At 43.1% G+C, this 19,189-nt stretch overlaps 1 protein-coding gene across 1 annotated transcript in view; it reads left to right on the top strand.

Annotated features, from left to right (window-relative positions):
* ChAT (Choline acetyltransferase) overlaps positions 1-19,189 on the top strand; it is a 62,563-nt gene that overhangs the window by 19,606 nt on the left and 23,768 nt on the right. Inside the window, exons 3-6 of the mRNA XM_080284749.1 lie at positions 7,901-8,098; positions 11,541-11,713; positions 13,753-13,930; positions 17,201-17,381. Of these exons, the coding sequence (XP_080140875.1) occupies positions 7,901-8,098; positions 11,541-11,713; positions 13,753-13,930; positions 17,201-17,381 (730 nt within the window). The remainder of the gene's footprint in view (positions 1-7,900; positions 8,099-11,540; positions 11,714-13,752; positions 13,931-17,200; positions 17,382-19,189) is intronic.

Genomic DNA, 19,189 nt, shown 5'->3' with positions numbered 1-19,189 from the left:
TCGATAATGGTGATAATGATGATGATGATGATGACCATAACTGTGATGACAGTGATGATGATGACTATAATTGTAACTGTCAGTTATAGCTATTGCGGCACTTAGCTTTAAGACCTATTAATAGCTTTTGATATCCTACTGGGGGCAGAAAGTATGAACGAGACGGCCTCAATCTCTACGAGTTTACCCTAAGCCTGCATCAAACGTTTTTTCTGGTGAGGCAAGGGGCCTGGTTTTCTGTTACTACTACACGTTAAACTCGGATAAAAAGAAAATTCAGTTTTCCTAATCCTACCACAGGGAGAATGAAGCAAGGATGTGGCAGAGGCCTCCTAACTGGGAGGGTAGAGTTCACTCCTTTAGCCCAATGATGTATATTTTAAGTTATTCTTTCAAATACCCGGCCATTTTCTGAAGGATTTCAAATAGGAAGGGCGGGATTGAGGCTTCAGTATGGGGATTCCCTCCTGAGCTGAATAAAATCTCCTGGTGGTAGTTGGGACGATATAGAGTACGGACGATATAGAGGGGGCTCTACGTCAGCATACTCTAGTGCGAATTTATTGTCACAACTCAGCAGTCAGCAAAGAGAGATTTTTTTTTTTTTTTTTCCCACGCTAATGTAAAAAGAAAATAATTAAATCGATCCAACAATATGAGGAGGCCTTGAGGTGAACGTGAAAGAGTTAGGGATCTCCGTCAGACAGGAGTAAACGCACGTAGTTCAGTGCTAAAGCTAATCTCTCACCATCTAGAGAAAGAAAGACTATAGTAAAAGACATACTCGGGCTGAAGGGGCTAATGGACGTGGCTTCCAACTCCTTCACTACGAGGGACCTTCTACAAGTCGATTAAAGTCGTCTGACGGTGGCAAGATAAGACAGCCGTAGCCAGGGGGGAGGGTGTCGAGAGGGTCGAACGAGCCCCCCACTTGTCTAAAGGTTCATTTTCTCACGGTGTTTTATAATATCAGTCCAAAAAGAGTCACTGTCCGTTGTTAAGAAGTTTTTTGCTGCTTCTCAACGTCGCATATGCACACACCTAGACCTCCACAGCAAGCATGCAGCAGACCTTTGACCAGCCTGCTGCTATGCAAGTCCAGGTTCGGCAGAAAACGACCGCCTTCCTCTTCGAAAGGTCTGTTATTATATGGACTTTGAGTCTGGTTACGCCCCTGAAAATAGGATGTCATCGTCCTGAGCACCATAGGCCTGATGGCGATCGTAACTAACGCCTTCACCGCGAAAAGTATGGTCAAATAAAATCATGTGGAGGCTTCAAGAATAGAACGAGACGTCGTGCTGAAAGAATTTCATCTGTTTCTGTCCTTTACCCATTTAGGTGGTGCTGGAGAGGGACGCCTTCTTGTGGTGGCGTCGATATAACCGGGCGGCTCAGCTGTCTGGATATGCAGTGTAAAAGGCCCTCAGTTACTTCCCAATCTCTCAAAAGAAAGACGGTGACCTGTAGTTCCCCGGGTTCAGGCTTCAGATGGCCCTTGTGCCACAACAACGACAATCCATTTCAGAAGCATTACCATTGAGAGGGGCAGTTGTAGGCATGTTGAATAACAACAATATATATATATATACACGGATAGATATAGATATAGATTCTTCATCTTCGCTAACGATTTCAATATGGAAATGTCCAGTGCCTCTTTAAGCTTTGTATACAGTGTTGGTAAGAGCAACCTCTGACGTATAGTACACCCCACCTCAAAAAAAGAAAAAAAAAAAAAATCGCGCCACGGGGATTCGATGGTTTCAGAAATGCGCATATTCCTCAGACACCGATGGATCGATTACTGTGACATCCTCTACTACATAGCACCCTTGATGTATTTCTTGAGTGCTAATGTGTACGAAGAATAATTGTTTTTGCGCTGCCATCACAAGGTAACCTACATATCGCAACACCTCGTCCACGTCCCAGAATGCTAAGTGCTTAAAGTGGCATGAAGCTACATTTATTTTTTATTTATAATATTTTACCTTTATTTATTTTTTTAGGGGAGTACCAATATATTACAGTTTTTTTTTCGTGCAACTTTCCGCTTTTATAAATGTACACCTGTAATCTAATGTTTTTTTTTTTTGTTTTTTTTTCCCTTCCTCTGATCATCTGTTGGAAAAAAAAAGAAGTGAATTTGACCTAATTTAGGATAAGATAATTAACCCACACTACCACAGAGATTATTATTATTATTATTATTATTATTATTATTATTATTTGAGGTTAATTATAGTAACCAGGAGTTGGAAATTATCTCGATTGACCTTTGGAATGCTCGAGTTTCCCTTCATTAAGTATGAGTCTGCATTTAATCTGAATAATATACCTATGTGGGATTCTGCCGTTCTAAAAATCTTTACTTCGAACCCCGGATGGGTTTGTATACCCATTCCTTTATGTAGGCCGGTAGGGTTAGGTGATGATGATGATGATGACGACAACTACAATGACGACGACGATGATGATGATAATTATGACGTTCCGCATATGGGCAGTGTTTAATCTCCAGCCAAAGAAGATGAAGAAGAGGACGAAGAAGGTGAGGGAGGAGGAGGAGGAGAAGGAGAAAATATAAAGAGGAGGTGGAGGAGGAGGAGGAGGAGGAGGAGAAAATATAAAGAAGAAAAGAAAAATATATGCTTCTCATTGCACCAAGGTCGTAATATCCTAAGTTTGCACATACTTACGTGTCCATTAAGTGCCACTTCGAAGGCGCTTTTATCACTTACCACTTATCACATATCGCGGCCTCCTCGTATCGTCCAAGCTCTTAACCTACCCCTTCAAGCCGATGACGTGTTATTTTCCACTTCATTATTGCTCCCTACAGACGAATTTTTTTAACCACTGTGCATCTTTAATTTCTCCTTTGAGTTCTTTTTTTTTCTTTATAATGAATGGAGGACACATGTAGTCAAGTGTATGAAGTTTTTTTTTCCCTCTACTTTGTTTTTCCCTCCTCTGTTCATCCTCTATAAAAATAAATGAATAAATAAATAAGTAAATAAATAAAACCCATCTGAAATTAGTAAGAATGAACTATAAACAGAGGCGACGCTACGCTGTTGCAACCCTCCATCTGACCAAGCACGTACCCCCCCCACCCCCCTGTACACCCAACCAAGAGCATAACGGCCCTCACCCCCCTCCCCTCTCGTATAACACAGAGACATTAAAACTTAAGGAGATGACAGAGAAAATCATCATCATCATTATCTCCACTACCATCACCATCATCATCATCATCATTATCATCACCGTTGCAACTCTCCATCTGACCAAGCACATACCCCCACCCCCCTGCACAACTAACCAAGCGCATAACAGACCCCCCCCTCCCCGTTTGTATACCGGAGACTGAGCAAAAGGGGACGGTAGGCGAAGACCTATGAAAAGGAGAGTCAAGTGGTGAGGCCGAGAGAGAGAGAGAGAGAGAGAGAGAGAGAGAGAGAGAGAGAGAGAGAGAGAGAGAGAGAGAGCGTAAATGAGGTATGGTATCGGCAGGAGAATAACACATCCAAACACAGGAATGGGTTGCTTGCAGTATTCGTATGCAAACACAACATGCACTTCAATACACGCGATGATTTGTAGATGCTGTGTTTCCTTGTGGGACATCATGACTTAAGTAATTGCAAAGACAGCACGGAAGTAAACTTGGAGATGACGTATGTGAATGGAAAATACAGAGCACGGAGCAATGGAGAGTGTGGGGATGAAGGTAAGGGTACTCGACAATGCAGTAGTTCTCAGCCAGTGTGCCGCGGAACACAGGTACACCTAAACAATCATTCAGGTGTGCCATAGAGCCAGGTGTAGTGCATGCGTCACCTAGAGATGCAGGTAATGTACTTCTGATTAAATGCCATAATTCCCAACCAATTACGAAGAAGGGATCGTATCATTGGTTTTTCATCAGTCAAACAAATAAGCTTACGAATTGAAATAAGACGCATCCCTTCCTACTAATTACGTGGTTCAGAAGGAAACTGTAAATATGCTTTAGTAAGAGACAAGGATCATCACAAAAGCACAAGTATTGAGTTTATACTACTGTTAAGTCAAAATTTTTAGCGATCTATGCTCATGAATTTAAGACCAAGGATCCCGGCGTTTAAAAAGCTCCAATGATCCAAAATAATGTCCCACGCAAGTACATTTTCCTTTGATTATGCATGTACAGCCAACAACAAAAAAAGTATGGCACACCTTACCACACGTATCATTCTGCAACATGAACGAGGCATTGTGATATTTGGAGGACCTTGTGATTATAAGTACAAATATTATGCTTTTGGTAATTATTAGGACCCGAAATCACACATAAGTTTACATTCTGGACGCTGTTTTTTTTTTTTATCCTTTTTTTTAAGACACTAGGACAAGGTTAATAGATTCGTGTGTGTCGTACAGAACTCACCTATTTCACATCCGTCGAACCCCCTTTTTTTTTTCCTGCACGGTTTCTGGGTGGGTGGTGCTCTAACTGGGTGAATGGGCACCATCTGTACCGTAGGCAGTAGACCACAACACCAAGACTGAGTTATTTTGGAAGCCACTGAAGGTACATTGGATCTACGCATATCGTATCGGTGTTCTGCAAACGGTATTATAAATTCTGCGTGAATGAAGTGCATGACAAAATCTGCGCTTACTTTTGGGGGTCACACTAAGAACAAATTTAATGGCCAAGGTGGTATAATAAGAACCAGCTCCATCTTTGCCTGATGCCCGAGTTACACAGAAAATAATAATAATAATAATAATAATAATAATCTGTTCGCCTGACGAGTGACCCTTCAACGTGGTGTGGTGGAAACATGTCCAATATCGTCTGTTGTTTTGTTTTAATGTTTTAGTTGGTTACGAAATCCTGCCAAGTAGTATTAATCTCACTCATTTGCTTTGGATATTTACAATGTTATCATATCCATGGGTATTTACTTCTGTGCAATAAATTTAATTAAGATTAGAAAATTCCAAGCATGTGTAAACAGCGCTGAGCCGTCAAGCGTTGTCATGGAAAAGTTGCCATGTTAGTCAGGGTGTGATGTGGTATATAAAGGCCTGTAGAACGGGAATTATCACCTGATCTTGGGAGTCCAGCACATAGTGGTTAAATCTATACTACTTTTGAGCTGAGTAGCAATGTCGCAGTATCAGCTATCCAGGGTGATCAAAGAAGAATTGATTAAGCGTGTATCTGCGTCGACCAGGCAAGACGGAGAGCGACTTGGCGACGTCAGAGAGATATTCGATAAGCTTGTAAGTGATGCTGTTAGCGGATTTCGAAAGTCGCTGCCATTCGCGCCTTATAGTTTTATAAACCTATTTACTACAGATTATTTTTTTTCTGGCTTACTTATTTTATTTATCGCTGCATCCAGACAAATTTTTCCTCCTCAAGCGAAAATTGTTGATATGGAGGACTTGTAAATGTGTCTCTGTTTTATTAGCCCCTTCACTATGGTGTCGTATTTTCTGTTTTGTTTTTGCTCCCACCGACGATTTTATTGAGGTTAGCGGAGGCTTTTGGAACTGGAGGGGTTAGAGATAGCCATCGGTAATCCCTTCACAATTACAGGGCTTTGCTAAACTGAATAAAATCGTCAGGAGACAGCATGAAAAAAAGACATAAAAAAAAAAAACTCCATCCAACACCCATGAACTTGACATTTTCTGGTTAGTATATATATAGATATAAATATTTTGATAGGTAATACTACGGTTCTTCATCCTTTCCATGGCACTTCTTCGTGACTAGAACCATATTCTTTTTTTTTTTTTTTTCCAACTCCACGTTGAAGACGAGGAATTGGCAATTTTAGACCCAGTTAAAATAAAAGAGTATATGTCGAGTGGCAGAAGGAAGGAGTCTTTTAATTCCAATGACGTGTGTGTGTGTGTGTGTGTGTGTGTGTGTGTGTGTGTGTGTGTGTGTGTGTGTGTGTGTGTGTGTGTGTGTTTGCTCTGCCACTCAAGCCATCAAGTCCATTAGTCCCTGGAAATATCTGGAGGCCCTGGAGCCGATATTCAGGGCAAGGCCGAGGTCAGGCATGTCTGGCGGCTACCTTATCACTTACACTTATCCCTTCATACTTATACGCAATACTTATACGACACTTAAAATTTACGGTGGTTGTGGCACTTTGGAGCTGCTGGTTGGGAGGCCGTCAGGAGTACTTCTTTGATTCTCACAGGAATAGTTATTGCTTCCATGGCCGAGAGCCATCTGAGTTTGCCTGGCGCATTACGGGGGTTATTCTCTGGGGCATGGAAGCATACACTCCCTTCTCTTATCCTGTGGCTATGCAAAAAAATCTTGGTTTAATCACGCTTTCTCTAATGCTGTCCACAAGAAGAAGAAGGCGTAAAAAAGGTACCGGAGTCAACCCACCCCTGAAGCTCATCTCTTATGTTTTTGCCCGGAATTGTGCTAAGCCTGTTCTTTGCCCTGCTAAAAATTATTTCATTCGTACTAAATGCTCTGAATTCTCTGACTCAGATTCTTTCCGCTCCTTCTAGCACCTTGCCAAAAACCTTTCAAATAACTTTACTTCATCATCCTTCCCTCCTCTTTTCCACTCTGATGGCTATGTAGCAGTTTCTTCCACAGATAAAGCAGAATTCCTTGCTCAGACTTTATCCTCCAATTTCTCCGTAGACGATTCCGGTGTTGTTCCTCCATCACTTCCCCCCCCCCCACCTCTGACATCTTCATGGCTGACCTTACAGTTTCTACAATTGATATATTTTCACTAACAAGGCATATGGGCCTTATGGGGTTTCTCCTGCTGTCCTCAAGAACTGCGCTTCTGTGCGTTCACCCAGCCTAGGTAAACTCTTTTCGTCTTTGTCAGCTTGAATCTTTTCTTCTTGCTGAAACTTATTCAGCCTGTTCCAGAGAAAGTTGACCATTCCCATCCCTCTGACTATCCCCCAATTGCTTTAACATCCTGGCCCTAGCTCATATCATATTCAAACTCATCATTTTTTGGTTCGTCCGCTCCCCCTCAACATTTTGCTACCCCTCCCCCTCCTAAATTTTTGCTCCCCCCCCCCCGCCGGAAATGTTTTCTTCCCCTCTCCCCCCGAAATTTTTGCACTCCCCCCCTCCCGAAATTTTTATCTCCCCCTCCTTCCCGGAATTTTCGCTCCAGATGCACCAACTCTCTCCTACTGACAGTTTAACATCTCATCCTCACACTCCATCTCTCTGGCCTTCAGTTTTTTGCGTCAGCAGTACACACTTCTCTCTCTCTCTCTCTCTCTCTCTCTCTCTCCCAGAGTACCACGTCTCTCCTTGTATATAATGTTCATACCCTGTTCAGCCATTTTTTTTTTCTTTCTTTTTTTCATCATCAATACAAACTTCTCCTCAGGTTACTTTCTCACACCACCGCTCAAACCGCATTTTCTTTTTTCTCTTCTCTTCTTTTTTTTGCCTCCACAGTACAATCGTTCTTTCACACTACCAGCACTTCTCCACTATCCCAATCTCTTACTCTTAGAACTTCCCCCATCCCCCACCTCCCCATCCCCCCATTTTGGCGCCCACAGAACACCTCTCATCCAGCATCACCTCTCATCATTTTTTTCTTTTTTTCCGTCACCAGTAGCAGCTCCTTCCCAGTTTCACATCCGCATTCTCCACCTCTGACTTACGGTGTCTTGTGTCAATAGTGCCTTCTTTCTCCCACTATCCCATGTCCATACTCCTTTAACTTCCATTTTTTTTCTCCCCACAGAACACCTTTCCCCAGATTTTCTACTTTCATATTCCTCTTTTTTCTTTTTCTTCCCTTTTTTCGTAGCACTAACAGTCCTTCCCTGGTTTCGCATCCTCACCTTCCATCTCTAAGTGTATATTTTTCTTCCCACGCAGTACCCGCTGGTGCCCAAACTCCCGGTGCCTCCCCTGGGCCACACGCTCACCTGGTACCTGACTCACCTGCGCCCCGTCCTGCCACCTGAGGAGTACGAGGAGGCGGCCAAGCTGGTGGACGAGTTTGGAAAGCCTGGGGGAGTCGGGGAGAAGATACAAGAGGAGCTGATCAAGAGGCACGACTCCATGGACAACTGGGTGGGTGAGAGGGGAGAGGGGAGAGGGGAGGAAAAGTGGGAAACAGAAGGGGAGGGAAGGGAAGAAAAGGGATAGGCGAGAGGGAATGGGGAGAAGTCATAGGAAGAGGTGGAGTCACAACTCTATGGATAACTGGGTGCGTGAGAGGGGAGACGAGGAGGAAAGGGAGAAAGGAGGAGGGATGGAAGAGGGGAGGAAAAGGAGGGGAGAGAGAGTGGGAGGGATGAAAGAGGGGAGAAGGGAAGAGAGAGAGAGAGAGAGAGAGAGAGAGAGAGAGGATGGAAGAGTCTATGTGAGTTGGGGAGTAGATACACAAGTTGATGACGAGGCAATACTTCATGGATAAACTGAGTGCGTGAGAGGGGGAATGGGGAGGAATGGGAGGGAGGGGAGAGAGGAGAGATGGAGAATGGAGGAGAAGGGATGGGAGAGAAGGAAATTAAAGAAAGAGAAAGAAACGGGAGGGAAAGTTTGAGGAACAAAACAGGAAGAGGAGAAAAAAAGAAAAAGAGACATTCGTTTGGAGTTAGGGAGAAGAACAGGAGGAGGTGAATTTACAGCAACGATTTTATAGTTAACTGGGTAAGAAAGGAATGGAATGGGAGGGGAGGGAGAGGAAAGGGGGAGAGTAGGAGGGGAAAGAGAAGGGGGAGAGGGAAGTCAAGTTGAGGGGAGTTGGGAAGAAGATAAAGAAGAAGGTGGTTAAGAGATGACTGCATGGAGAATTGAATGGATGAAAGAGAACAGGGAGGAAGAAAAGGAGGAGAAGAAGAGGAGGTAGTTGGATGGGAGAGGGTGATAGGAGAGGGGAAAGAAAAGGGAGAAGGAGGGGTAAGAAAGGAAAATGGAGGGAAGGGAGTGACTAGAGGAGATGCGGAGGGGAGCTGGAGGAGGGAGAGAGGAAGAGATGAGGACAAAAAAAGAAGCTGAAGTGAGTTGGGGTAAAAAGAAAAAATATATATGATCAAATGGCATTTCTTGATAACTAACAGGGTAGATGAGAGGGAAAATGGGAAGGGAAAGGAGAAAGGAGGTATCGGTGGTCGGGTGGGAGAGTGGAAGAGAAAAAATGAAAGGGGAGAGGCGGTGGACTTGTGGCTGGAGTCGAAGAGAAACGGAAGACTGGATAGTGAGGCAGGAATAATTGAAAGAGTTAGGGAGAAGGGACAGAGGTATGTGTAAAAATACACTACATTTATTGGACGCAGAGTTAAATTTAGTTACGTCTATTAGCCCATATTTATCCTGGTGCATCGTAGACTAGTTGGGGATAGAATTGTTATGAATGAGTGTGTCTGAAGGTGAAGGAGTACTGAGATGTGTATGGTATAAGGAGTAGGTTTGTGGAGTGAGATGACAAGCGTTGTAGTTCAGACGGGGCTGGAAGGAGGCTGATATTTATGCCTGTTGGCCACACTAGGGTTATCAAGGCAGACAATCTACATCAGAGTTGTCATACCTCCCCTAGAATACCATCTGCAATAGTAGTTTTACGTCTATATTCCCAGTTTTGCTGCCGACTACACGGGAATAAGTCAAAATACACTCACCAAAATAGTATCCTAACACTGTAATCACCGTGTAATTTGAACTATATGACTGGAAAATATGAACACAGCTTTCCTCGTCTGTATCTCTGACAGTACTGCACGGTACACTGATCAGAGGGTAAGGGGTAGGAGGGGAAAATGGAGAGAAGGGGGAGAGAAGAGATGTCGAGGGGAGTTGCAGGAGGAAGAAAGATGGGGGGAGGAGAGAAAGTTGAAGTGAGTTGGGGTGAAAAGATGATAGAATATGATCTAGCGACATTTCGTGATAGCTAACTGGGTGGATGGGCTTCAAAAGGGTCACTGAGAAATCAAGAATCCCAGCCATTTCAAGATAACCAGCTCATTTTCACGCCAGTCTTGTCCAGGTGCTCTGGAACTTTACAACCACACCTGTTTACATGTCACTCCATATTCTCATCGGTAAAGGAGACTCCCCAACACCAGTTTCTTTATATGACGCTTTTGTATACTCTTATATGCTATTTATTCAGTATAGCAGCTCTGTAATTGATTATATCGTAGTCGTAGCTGAGCTGTAGTTAACCATGAGTAGATTTCACTTTGTCGTCGATGACAAGAGAAGATAAAGATGAGTGTGGGGTTGATTGTAGTTTATTTTCTTCAAAAGGAAAAGCTCAAGATTAACGCTGAGTGTATTGCACAAGAGTGTAAGAGATGGAAACGACTTATGCTTGCTAACATCTCGCAGCCCACCGTGCCTCTCTCTAGACCCCCCTTCTCGCTACTCCTTCTGTCTTCTTGTTTCCTTCTGTATATGAGAAGTTCTGTCACGTGAACTAAACGGCTGTCGAACCTTCTAGAAGCCTGTGTGTGTGTGTGTGTGTGTGTGTGTGTGTGTGTGTGTGTGTGTGTGTGTGTGTGTGTGTGTGTGTGTGTGTGTGTGTGTGTCATAGCTTTCCAGTCAAGCGTCACACCCTGTGTCTTGGAATTCCTGAGAGAGAATGTGCTAACACCATTTCCTTCAGGGCCTAGCTATGAATTTCATCTGACCTCTAGATTACATATGTACCGTCCTAGCTATTATGTATTGTATTATGATATTGTAGAGTCCTGACAAATCTGTACCGCATTACCAAGATTTAGTTACCACAGAATGTAAAGGTGCAGGGTTCAGAATAAATAGCTAAAGTAAAGGTGCTAGGGAGCCACTTAAGCCCAGCAGAATATGACCCTTGGACTTCACCTATCCCAGGAATATTCATTTACCACTGATCCTGTGACTATTTGTACGGACACAAGACAATGCTATATGAAGTGAGAGTGATTTAAGGTGACGAGTGTGTGGTGTTAAAAATAGTGAAACTCTTAATGTCTTGGTTTGGTTTAGGCCATGTGAACATTTTAATATATACCCATCCATCTATCTATTGCCAGACGCCTTAATCCCGTAAGGGGTGGCCACAAGTAAATCGCCTCCATGTGGCCCTGTCCCCCGTCATTTCACTGTCCTGCTCCCAGCTCACACCCCCCTTTCTCATATACCTCTCCACTCCATCCCTCTACCTCATCCTTGGCCTCTCCTTCCATCTCCCCACCTCCACCTCACTTACATACACTCTCCTCGTCAGTCTCTCGCCCTCCATCTAATATTTATAATTGTGGTATTTACATCCTACCCCTGTTTCACGCTTGCAGGCAGGGTTTTAGGTTCCAAGCAGTACTTTTAGATTCAGAAGACCTGCAGTTTCTTAGCTAACTGGATTTCATACTGTGTCTCTCGTAAAAAGGTCCATTCTATTAAATAAAAACAAGTACGGTGCTCTTACGTTAGTCAGAATGAAACCTACCATATAATTCCTTAAATGTACAACCTCTTTTCTTCCTTTCCTCCTCACTGTAAAGCCTCTCTAATGTACAGCCAACCATTGCAGGCGTACAACTGGTGGCTGGATGATATGTACATGAACGTGTCCTTGCCCCTGCCCGTGAACAGCAACCCTGGCATGGTCTTTCCCCACCAGAAGTTCACCACGGAGGCAGATATGGTGAACTTCGCGGCCCGCCTCGTGACCGCCGCCTTTGACATGAAGGAGAGGATTGAGGCGTGAGTGTACGGTGGTGTGCCTGAGCTGTTGTCTTCCCTTTCTTCCTGTTCTTCTTCATCATTATCATCAACCTTATTATTATTGTTGTTGTTGTTATTATTATTATTATTATTATTATTGTTGCTGTTGTTGTTGTTCCTTTTATTACTACTACTACTTCTACAACTACAACTACTACAAATAATAATAATAATCTATCTATCTATTGCCAGACGCCGTAATCCCGCAAAGGGTGGCCAATTGACTTCGAGTTATTTGTTTTACGGGGAGGGGCACTAACCCTCCACCAACCCACTTGTTGACACGTGGCGAGCACTTATGGTTTGGTTATATGGTAACCACCCAGCGTTGTAAATGGTTTCTTGGCTTACAGGAAACCATTTGGCTTGTCACTCAATGTAAAGCCACCTGTAAAAGAAAGAAAAGCCATAATAAGTAACAGGAAAGATGGGAGAAATAGGAAGAGAGGAGGGCAGGCATAGAAAAAGAATGATAAAGGCCAAGGAAGAAGTAGGTAGCACTACATCAAGTGAGTGGATAATAATAATAATAATAATAATAATAATAATAATAATATTATTATTATTATTATTATTATTATTATTATTATTATTATTATTATTATTCCATCCACTCACTTGATGTAGTGCTGCTCTCAGGTGTCTGCCCTTTCCTCTCCTCCGTCCTTCTTTCCGTCCATCCTCTTCTGCCTTTCTTTCCTTCATTCTTTCCTCTTCCTTCTGTCTACGGGTGACTTTACACTCCCTCTTCTGTCATTCGTTCCTTCATTCTTTTCTCTTCCTTCTGCCTGTAGGTGACTCTTCACTGAGTGACAAGCCAAATGGTTTCCTGTACAACAGGAAACGATTTACTACGCTAGGTGGTAACCATATAACCAAATTATGGCGCCTGTTGATTTAGTGGGTAATTAAGGCGCTCCAATCGGGTTGAGCCAGTGATGGTTTATATCCAAGGGATGATTGGGGTTTATTGCTCATGTGATGCCATTCAGGGATGTGTGAGGCTGGTCACTCTCATCTCAAATGTCAGGACCTTTTTGCCTAGCCCCGGGCTCCTACGCTCCTCATGGGACGAAGTAGGACTGGATGATGGATGGATGGATTACTCATTTCGTCGGTCTTTGTTTAATTTATTTTTGCTCTCACCAGAAGACTTTATTTAGTTTTGGAGAGTTTTCGAATTAGAGGGGAGTTGCATATAGCCTTCATTAACCCATTCTGTATCAGATGTCTCGTTTGAAGTGACTAATATCGACTGGCAGCAGTAAAATTAAAGTAATATTCTCCTTTCATTAACTTCCATCCTTCCTCTCCCTTCCCTACTCTTCCATTCTTCCCCACCCTTCCTTTCCCTTCCTTTCTTCCTCTCCCTTCCCTTCTCTTCCTCCCTTCCTCCTTTCCTATCTCCGTTCCTTCCTTTCCTCTTTCGTCGTTCGTCCTCACCTCCTTCCTTCTTTCTTTCCCTCCCCCTCGAGGAGTGACCCAACCATTTCCAGTGTTGTCTTGGTAAACACGTCGGTATCTTGAAGGGGTCACCGCCCCCCATGTCAGTCTGCTGCCACCCGTTCCTTCTCAACCGTCCCCCTCTCTTCCCCTCCCCTGCTACCTCTGCTGTCTCCTGTCTGTCTGTCTGTCTGTCTGTCTGTCTGTCTGTCTGTCTGTCTGTCTGCTGTCTCCCCGCTCTTCGCCCAGCTATTCTCTCCTGTTGATTGTCCTGCCTCCTATTTCCTTTCCTCTCTAGTCGGCGGATATTTATCCCCTTGACCACCATGGCGTCTTTCATATCTTCATTTTTGTTGCACGCAAACGATATTACTCAGCTAAGGAGAGCATCCTAGTAGTATACGAGTATATCAAGCCTCTACCTAGCAATATATCAAGCTTCTACCTAGCAAATTGTCCAACCATCCACGGTATATTATCTACCGATGTTTATGTATCCATCTACCGTATATCATCTACTGATGTTTATCTGTCTGTCTGTCCACAGTATCTATATTGTTTATCCGTGCCCACAGGGGGGATCTTGACGTGGACCGGTGCAGCGCGAGGGAGAGGCACCAGCCCATGTGCATGGCCCAGTACAACCGAGTGTTCTCCTCCTACCGACGGCCGGGCATACCCAAGGACAAGCTTCTCTCCACCGCCGAGAGCCAGAAGGAAAACCAACACATCATCGTCTGCTGCAAGAACCACGTGCGTTTGTTGTGGGTCCTGTCACGTGGCTTTGTTTTGGTTCTGCACCTAGTTTTGCTTTGGTTCTGCACGTGGTAATATTATGGGCATGCACGTGATTCTGTTTTGGTTCTACTCGTGGTTTTCTTTTGGCTTTGCATGTGATTTTTTTTTTTTTTTTTTTTTTTTTTGGTGGTCGTGCACATAGCTTAAACTAGATTCTTCCTGAGAAGTTTGTTTGATTGGCTTTGAATCTAACACGATTTTTTTTTTTAATTGTTTTGTTTTACTGTGTCACGTGAGTCAACTTGGGTGCTCCACGTGGGGAATGTTTTGCCTGTTGCACGTGTTACTATTTTCGGTCGTGCGTGTTTGTGTGTTTAGGTGTTCCACGTGGGTATGCTTAGGGCCTCCGTGGCTTTGATTTGGCTTTGCACGTGGGTTTCTTTGGGTACTAGTATGGCATGCGTTGTTGCTTCGTTTCTGTATGAATGTGTGTTTGGGTGCCTCACGCGGAATTCCCTCTTTTTCTATTCTTTTTACAGAATGAGGTTTTGTTTCGATTACCCCGGAGGCTTTATCTGGAAATACTTCGGTGTTACATGGAGGGATTTATGTAGGTGTATTGCATAGAAAGGTTATAGTGTTGCAAGTCCCTTTGCTTTGGTTTTGTGGAGGGAGGGAGTGTTTCATGTGGCTGTGTGTTGGTGTTGATATTTGAGCTGCGTCCTCGTGAAGGGCTGTGCTGCATGGGTGGCTTCTCTTGGCGTTGCATGGGTGGTTGTTTTGGTGTTGCATGGGTGGTTGTCTTGGTGCTGCATGGGTGGTTGTTTTGGTGCTGCATGGGTGGTTGTCTTGGTGCTGCATGGGTGGTTGTTTTGACGTTGCATGGGTGGTTGTTTTAGTGCTGCATAGGTGTTCGTTGTATTGCAGCATGGGTGGTTGTTTTAGTGCAGTGTTTTGGTGAAGAATAAGTGTTTTAGTGTTTTGTGGGTGTTTTGTGTTGGCGGTGCGTGGATGTTGTTTTGGTGATGCATGGGTGAATGTTTTGGTGATGCATGTATGGTTGTCTTGGTGGTGTCTGGGTGAATGTTTTGGTCTTTAAAGAATATTTGTTTTAAAGCTGCATGGGCGATAGTGCATGGATGATTGTTCTTGTTCTGTAGGTATTCTTCTGATGCTGCATGGATGATTGCCTTTGTTGGTATTGTTTTGATGTTGCATGGGTGATTGTTTTTGCTGTGTAGGTATTGTTTTGATGATTGGGTGATTGTTTTTGCTCTATAGGTATTGTTTTGATTTGCATTAATGATTGTTTTGGTGGTACTTGGGTGAGTGTTTTGTTGTTGTGTGGATGATTGTTTTGGTGCTGCGTGGGTGGTTGTTTTGGTGCTGAGTAGGTGATTGTTTTGGTGTTGAGTAGATGATTGTTTTGATGTTGCGTAGATGATTGTTTTGATGCTGCACGGGTAATTGTTTTGATGCAGCGTAAGTAATTGTTTTGATGTTGGTGCTGCATAGGTAATTGTTTTAGTGTTGCATGGGGGATTTGTTTTCTTTTTGTTATCGATGTGTGTTTTGTTCATGCACGTATTTGCCTTATTTTATTGTTTTGATGTAACACTAATGTTTTAATCAAAGGAAAAAACTGTTGACCATATTCCAGTGAGATTTTTCCTCGTAATTTGGTACTACTGTTCAGGCATTACGTCACACTAGTCCTGATTTCTTAAAAAAAGGATAATTTCTAGCAAAAGTCGCTGCATAGTCCAATTCCCTTATTTTCGTCGGGTAAGGAGCCCCCTAGCACCTCTTCCTTAGCGATTTACCATACTACTCTTTTAAATCCTCCTTTTTACATCTTATATATTTTACTGGTTGCATGAATAACACACAAGGGTAATGGAACAGAATCAGAACTAACCCTGTAAGGAAGAGGAGTTACTACTCTTCCTAACCGCACGAGAATACGTCCCTGCTGTTAACATGGGCCAAATCAGTAGCCTGATGGACAGTGCACGAACCGATTACAAATACCAGATATGTGTTGAAATTAAAGTTATGCCAAATTCTTTAACGATAAAATTTTGAAACCATGGGATTTTAGAAAATGTATGAGCCTGGCAAGTGTACAGCACAGATAAAAAATGCATACACAGATAGTACGTTAAATTCAAATGTCTAACCCACATTATAACAGGCTTCAACAAATAAAAATATCACGAAATAACTCGGATACCCCTTTCATGCACGAACAAGGCCATTTTCTACGATAGTGTCCATTTTCTGATTTTCGATTACAGGGTAGACGTAGAATTTCATTTGTTGGATCGTAAACTGAACCAAACTAAATATCAGGAGGTAAATATTTCGAGGTTCAACCCCCTGTCGTTCAGTCCTTCTCAAACCCTTCTCGAAAATATAGGCGACCATATTCCTTCCCGTCGAATAATTTCATCCCTGTCTATTCCATTCCAAGTCAGCCTCCAACATACACCAAGCTCTTTCCCTCATGTAACCCCACATTTCTTGCATACGGAACTCTCTCTCTCTCTCTCTCTCTCTCTCTCCCCGCAGCAAGTCTAGGGTATCCGTCAGCCAAATTTCACTGGCTGGAGAGGGACGCCTTCATGTGATGGCACCCATATAACCAGGTCGCTCAACTTCCTGGTTATTTAAACGTCTTTCAGCCACTTCCAAATCCCCCGAAATGAGGATGGTGGGCTGCAGAAGAGGAACTTAAGCCTGCAGTCCATTGGGTTCACATAGAGCTGAGTCTGGGGTTGCAACTACTACTACTACTACTACTACAACTACTATTACTGTTACTACTACTACATGCATCATATTCATTACGAGAAGCAAGATAATATAATGATGAAATGATGATGGTTTTGGTCATGTTACTGCATCATTGGGCGTGCAGGTGGTGGTGGAGGGTGTTGTAGGCTAATGATGATGATGATGATAACTCTTCACTCCATCTCACTCCACTATGCATCCCTACTACGACCTCCATTCCCACATTCCACTCATTTCAGTCCATCATTCCACCCATTTCAGTCCATCATTCCACTCATTTCAGTCCATCATTCCTCTCATTTCAGTCCATCATTCCACTCATTTCAGTCCATCATTCCTCTCATTTCAGTCCATCATTCCACTCATTTCAGTCCATCATTCCACTCATTTCAGTCCATCATTCCTCTCGTTTCAGTCCAGCATTCCTCTTAGATTATTTTACTCATTTCAATCCATCAGTCCTTCTTACTACGAACTCCACTCCCACAGCTGTACCGTGTGGAAGTGGTGGTGGAGGGGCAGCGGTTGAGGCAGCAGCAGGTGGCGGCGCAGCTCCAGGCGGTGCTGCGCCAGGTGGAGGAGTACGAAGGGCCTGACCCACCCCCCGTAGGCATCATGACCGCTGACAACCGCAGGACGTGGGCGCAGAGCAGGCAGATACTGGTGGGAGGTGAGGGAAGGGGTGGTGATGATTACTATTACTAGTACTACTACTACGACTACTACTGTTACCACCACTATTAATAGTACCTTTATTATTATTATTATTATTATTATTATTGTTGTTGTTGTTGTTGTTGTTGTTATTGTTATTTTTATATCATTATTGTTACTACTACTACTACTACTACTACTACTGCTATTACTGCTACTACTACTACTATTACTACTACCGTACCGTTATATTATTATTGTTGTTGATATCATTAATAATAATATTATTATTGTTATTATTACGTCCGCCAACGAAGTTGGAGGAGGTTCTGTATTCACCTGTTTGTCTTTCTGTCTTTTTGTCTGTCTGTTTGCCCAGACGATATCTCCAAAAGTTCCCAATGAATTTCATTGAAATTTTGTGGAAGGATGTGCCATGGGCCAAGAAAGAATTAATTAAATTTGGGGGCGGATCCGGATCCGGATCCTTTTTATTGGTAACGGTATTGGCGGAGGTATGCGCTCTGTGACTGCTTTGTAGTTGTTGTAATTTTTATTATTATTATTATTATTATTATTATTATTATTATTATTATTATTATTATTTCTGCTATTTTTATTGCTATAGCTATGATGATGATGGTGATACTTTTCCAGGCATTACGTTCCACATATTCAAAACAGTGTTACTTCGTGCTAAACAAGACAAACACACGAATAATGGCGCCACGCTGGTACTTATTCTCGAAAATAATTACTTTTGAGGTAGTGGTATGAGGTTTTACTTTGCACTCAGAGCCGAGCACTCATAGTGTGTGTGTGTGTGTGTGTGTGTGTGTGTGTGTGTGTGTGTGTGTGTGTGTGTGTGTGTGTGTGTGTGTGTGTGTGTGTGTGTGTGTGTGTGTGTGTGTGTGTGTGTGTAATTTGTATGGAAAGAGCTGTCATATTTTGGGGGGACACTTAACGTTGATTGACCGTACTACCCTCCGCACTCTTAACGTGACCTCACTCTGCTTCCTTTCGCACTCAGATAGACGGCCAGAAGCTCCTGCAGGTGAGTGAGACATGGGGAGGTATTCTTCTGTGGTTAGGAAGGTTACTAACACCTCCTTCTTACCGGTTTATTTCTGCTTCTGCTCCGTTACTGTATTTTTGTGTGTTATTCATGCGGGCTGTATCGACATTAAAGCTACATAAGAACCAAAAAAAGAGGATTTTAACGGGTACTTTGAAACTGAATCGCTAAGGAAGAGGTACTAGGGAACTTAAGAGTCTCGGCCATGGTCAGAAAGAACGCTGATATTCTAGACTAATGTTCCTTCCTCAGTATTTTCCCAGTCGTTCCTGAATTATTGTTATTATTGTTGCCGCAGGTATTAGAGACGTTAACCCAGTTGAATAGAGGCTGAAGTAAGTCTTTCGTCTGCAGCCCAAATTCCTCTTTTAGGGAGTTGGGGGAGGAGTTGAGGAGCTTTTATATAACCAGGCGATGGAGCTGCCAGGGTTGGTGCCACCACGTGAAGGCTTCCCTCTCCCGCACCTACCTCGTACAAAAAGGAGAAATAAGAATCCTGTTTTAGTTTTAATTTCATAACTCAAACAGGTTCACGTAAGCAACTCGGCAGTACACAGCACAGTATACATTTTGATACTGATGTCTTGTTGTTGATTTTGAATGCGAGGTCATGTGTCAGAGAGGACGCTGCAGATCACCACAGTTTTAACTTTTTTTCTGTGTTTTGTCTTGAGGGTGATCAACACCAAAAAAGTGTTCCCACGGAGATACTTGTTTTGGACATCGTTTGATCGTTCAATATGCATAAA

Source organism: Coenobita brevimanus, chromosome 102 (assembly GCF_032717465.1).
Source record: "Coenobita brevimanus isolate Jiangsu-jjx chromosome 102, ASM3271746v2, whole genome shotgun sequence".
Lineage (NCBI taxonomy): Eukaryota > Metazoa > Arthropoda > Malacostraca > Decapoda > Coenobitidae > Coenobita > Coenobita brevimanus.
Note: the sequence above shows the minus strand (reverse complement) of the source record. Positions and strands in the feature narration are given on the sequence as shown.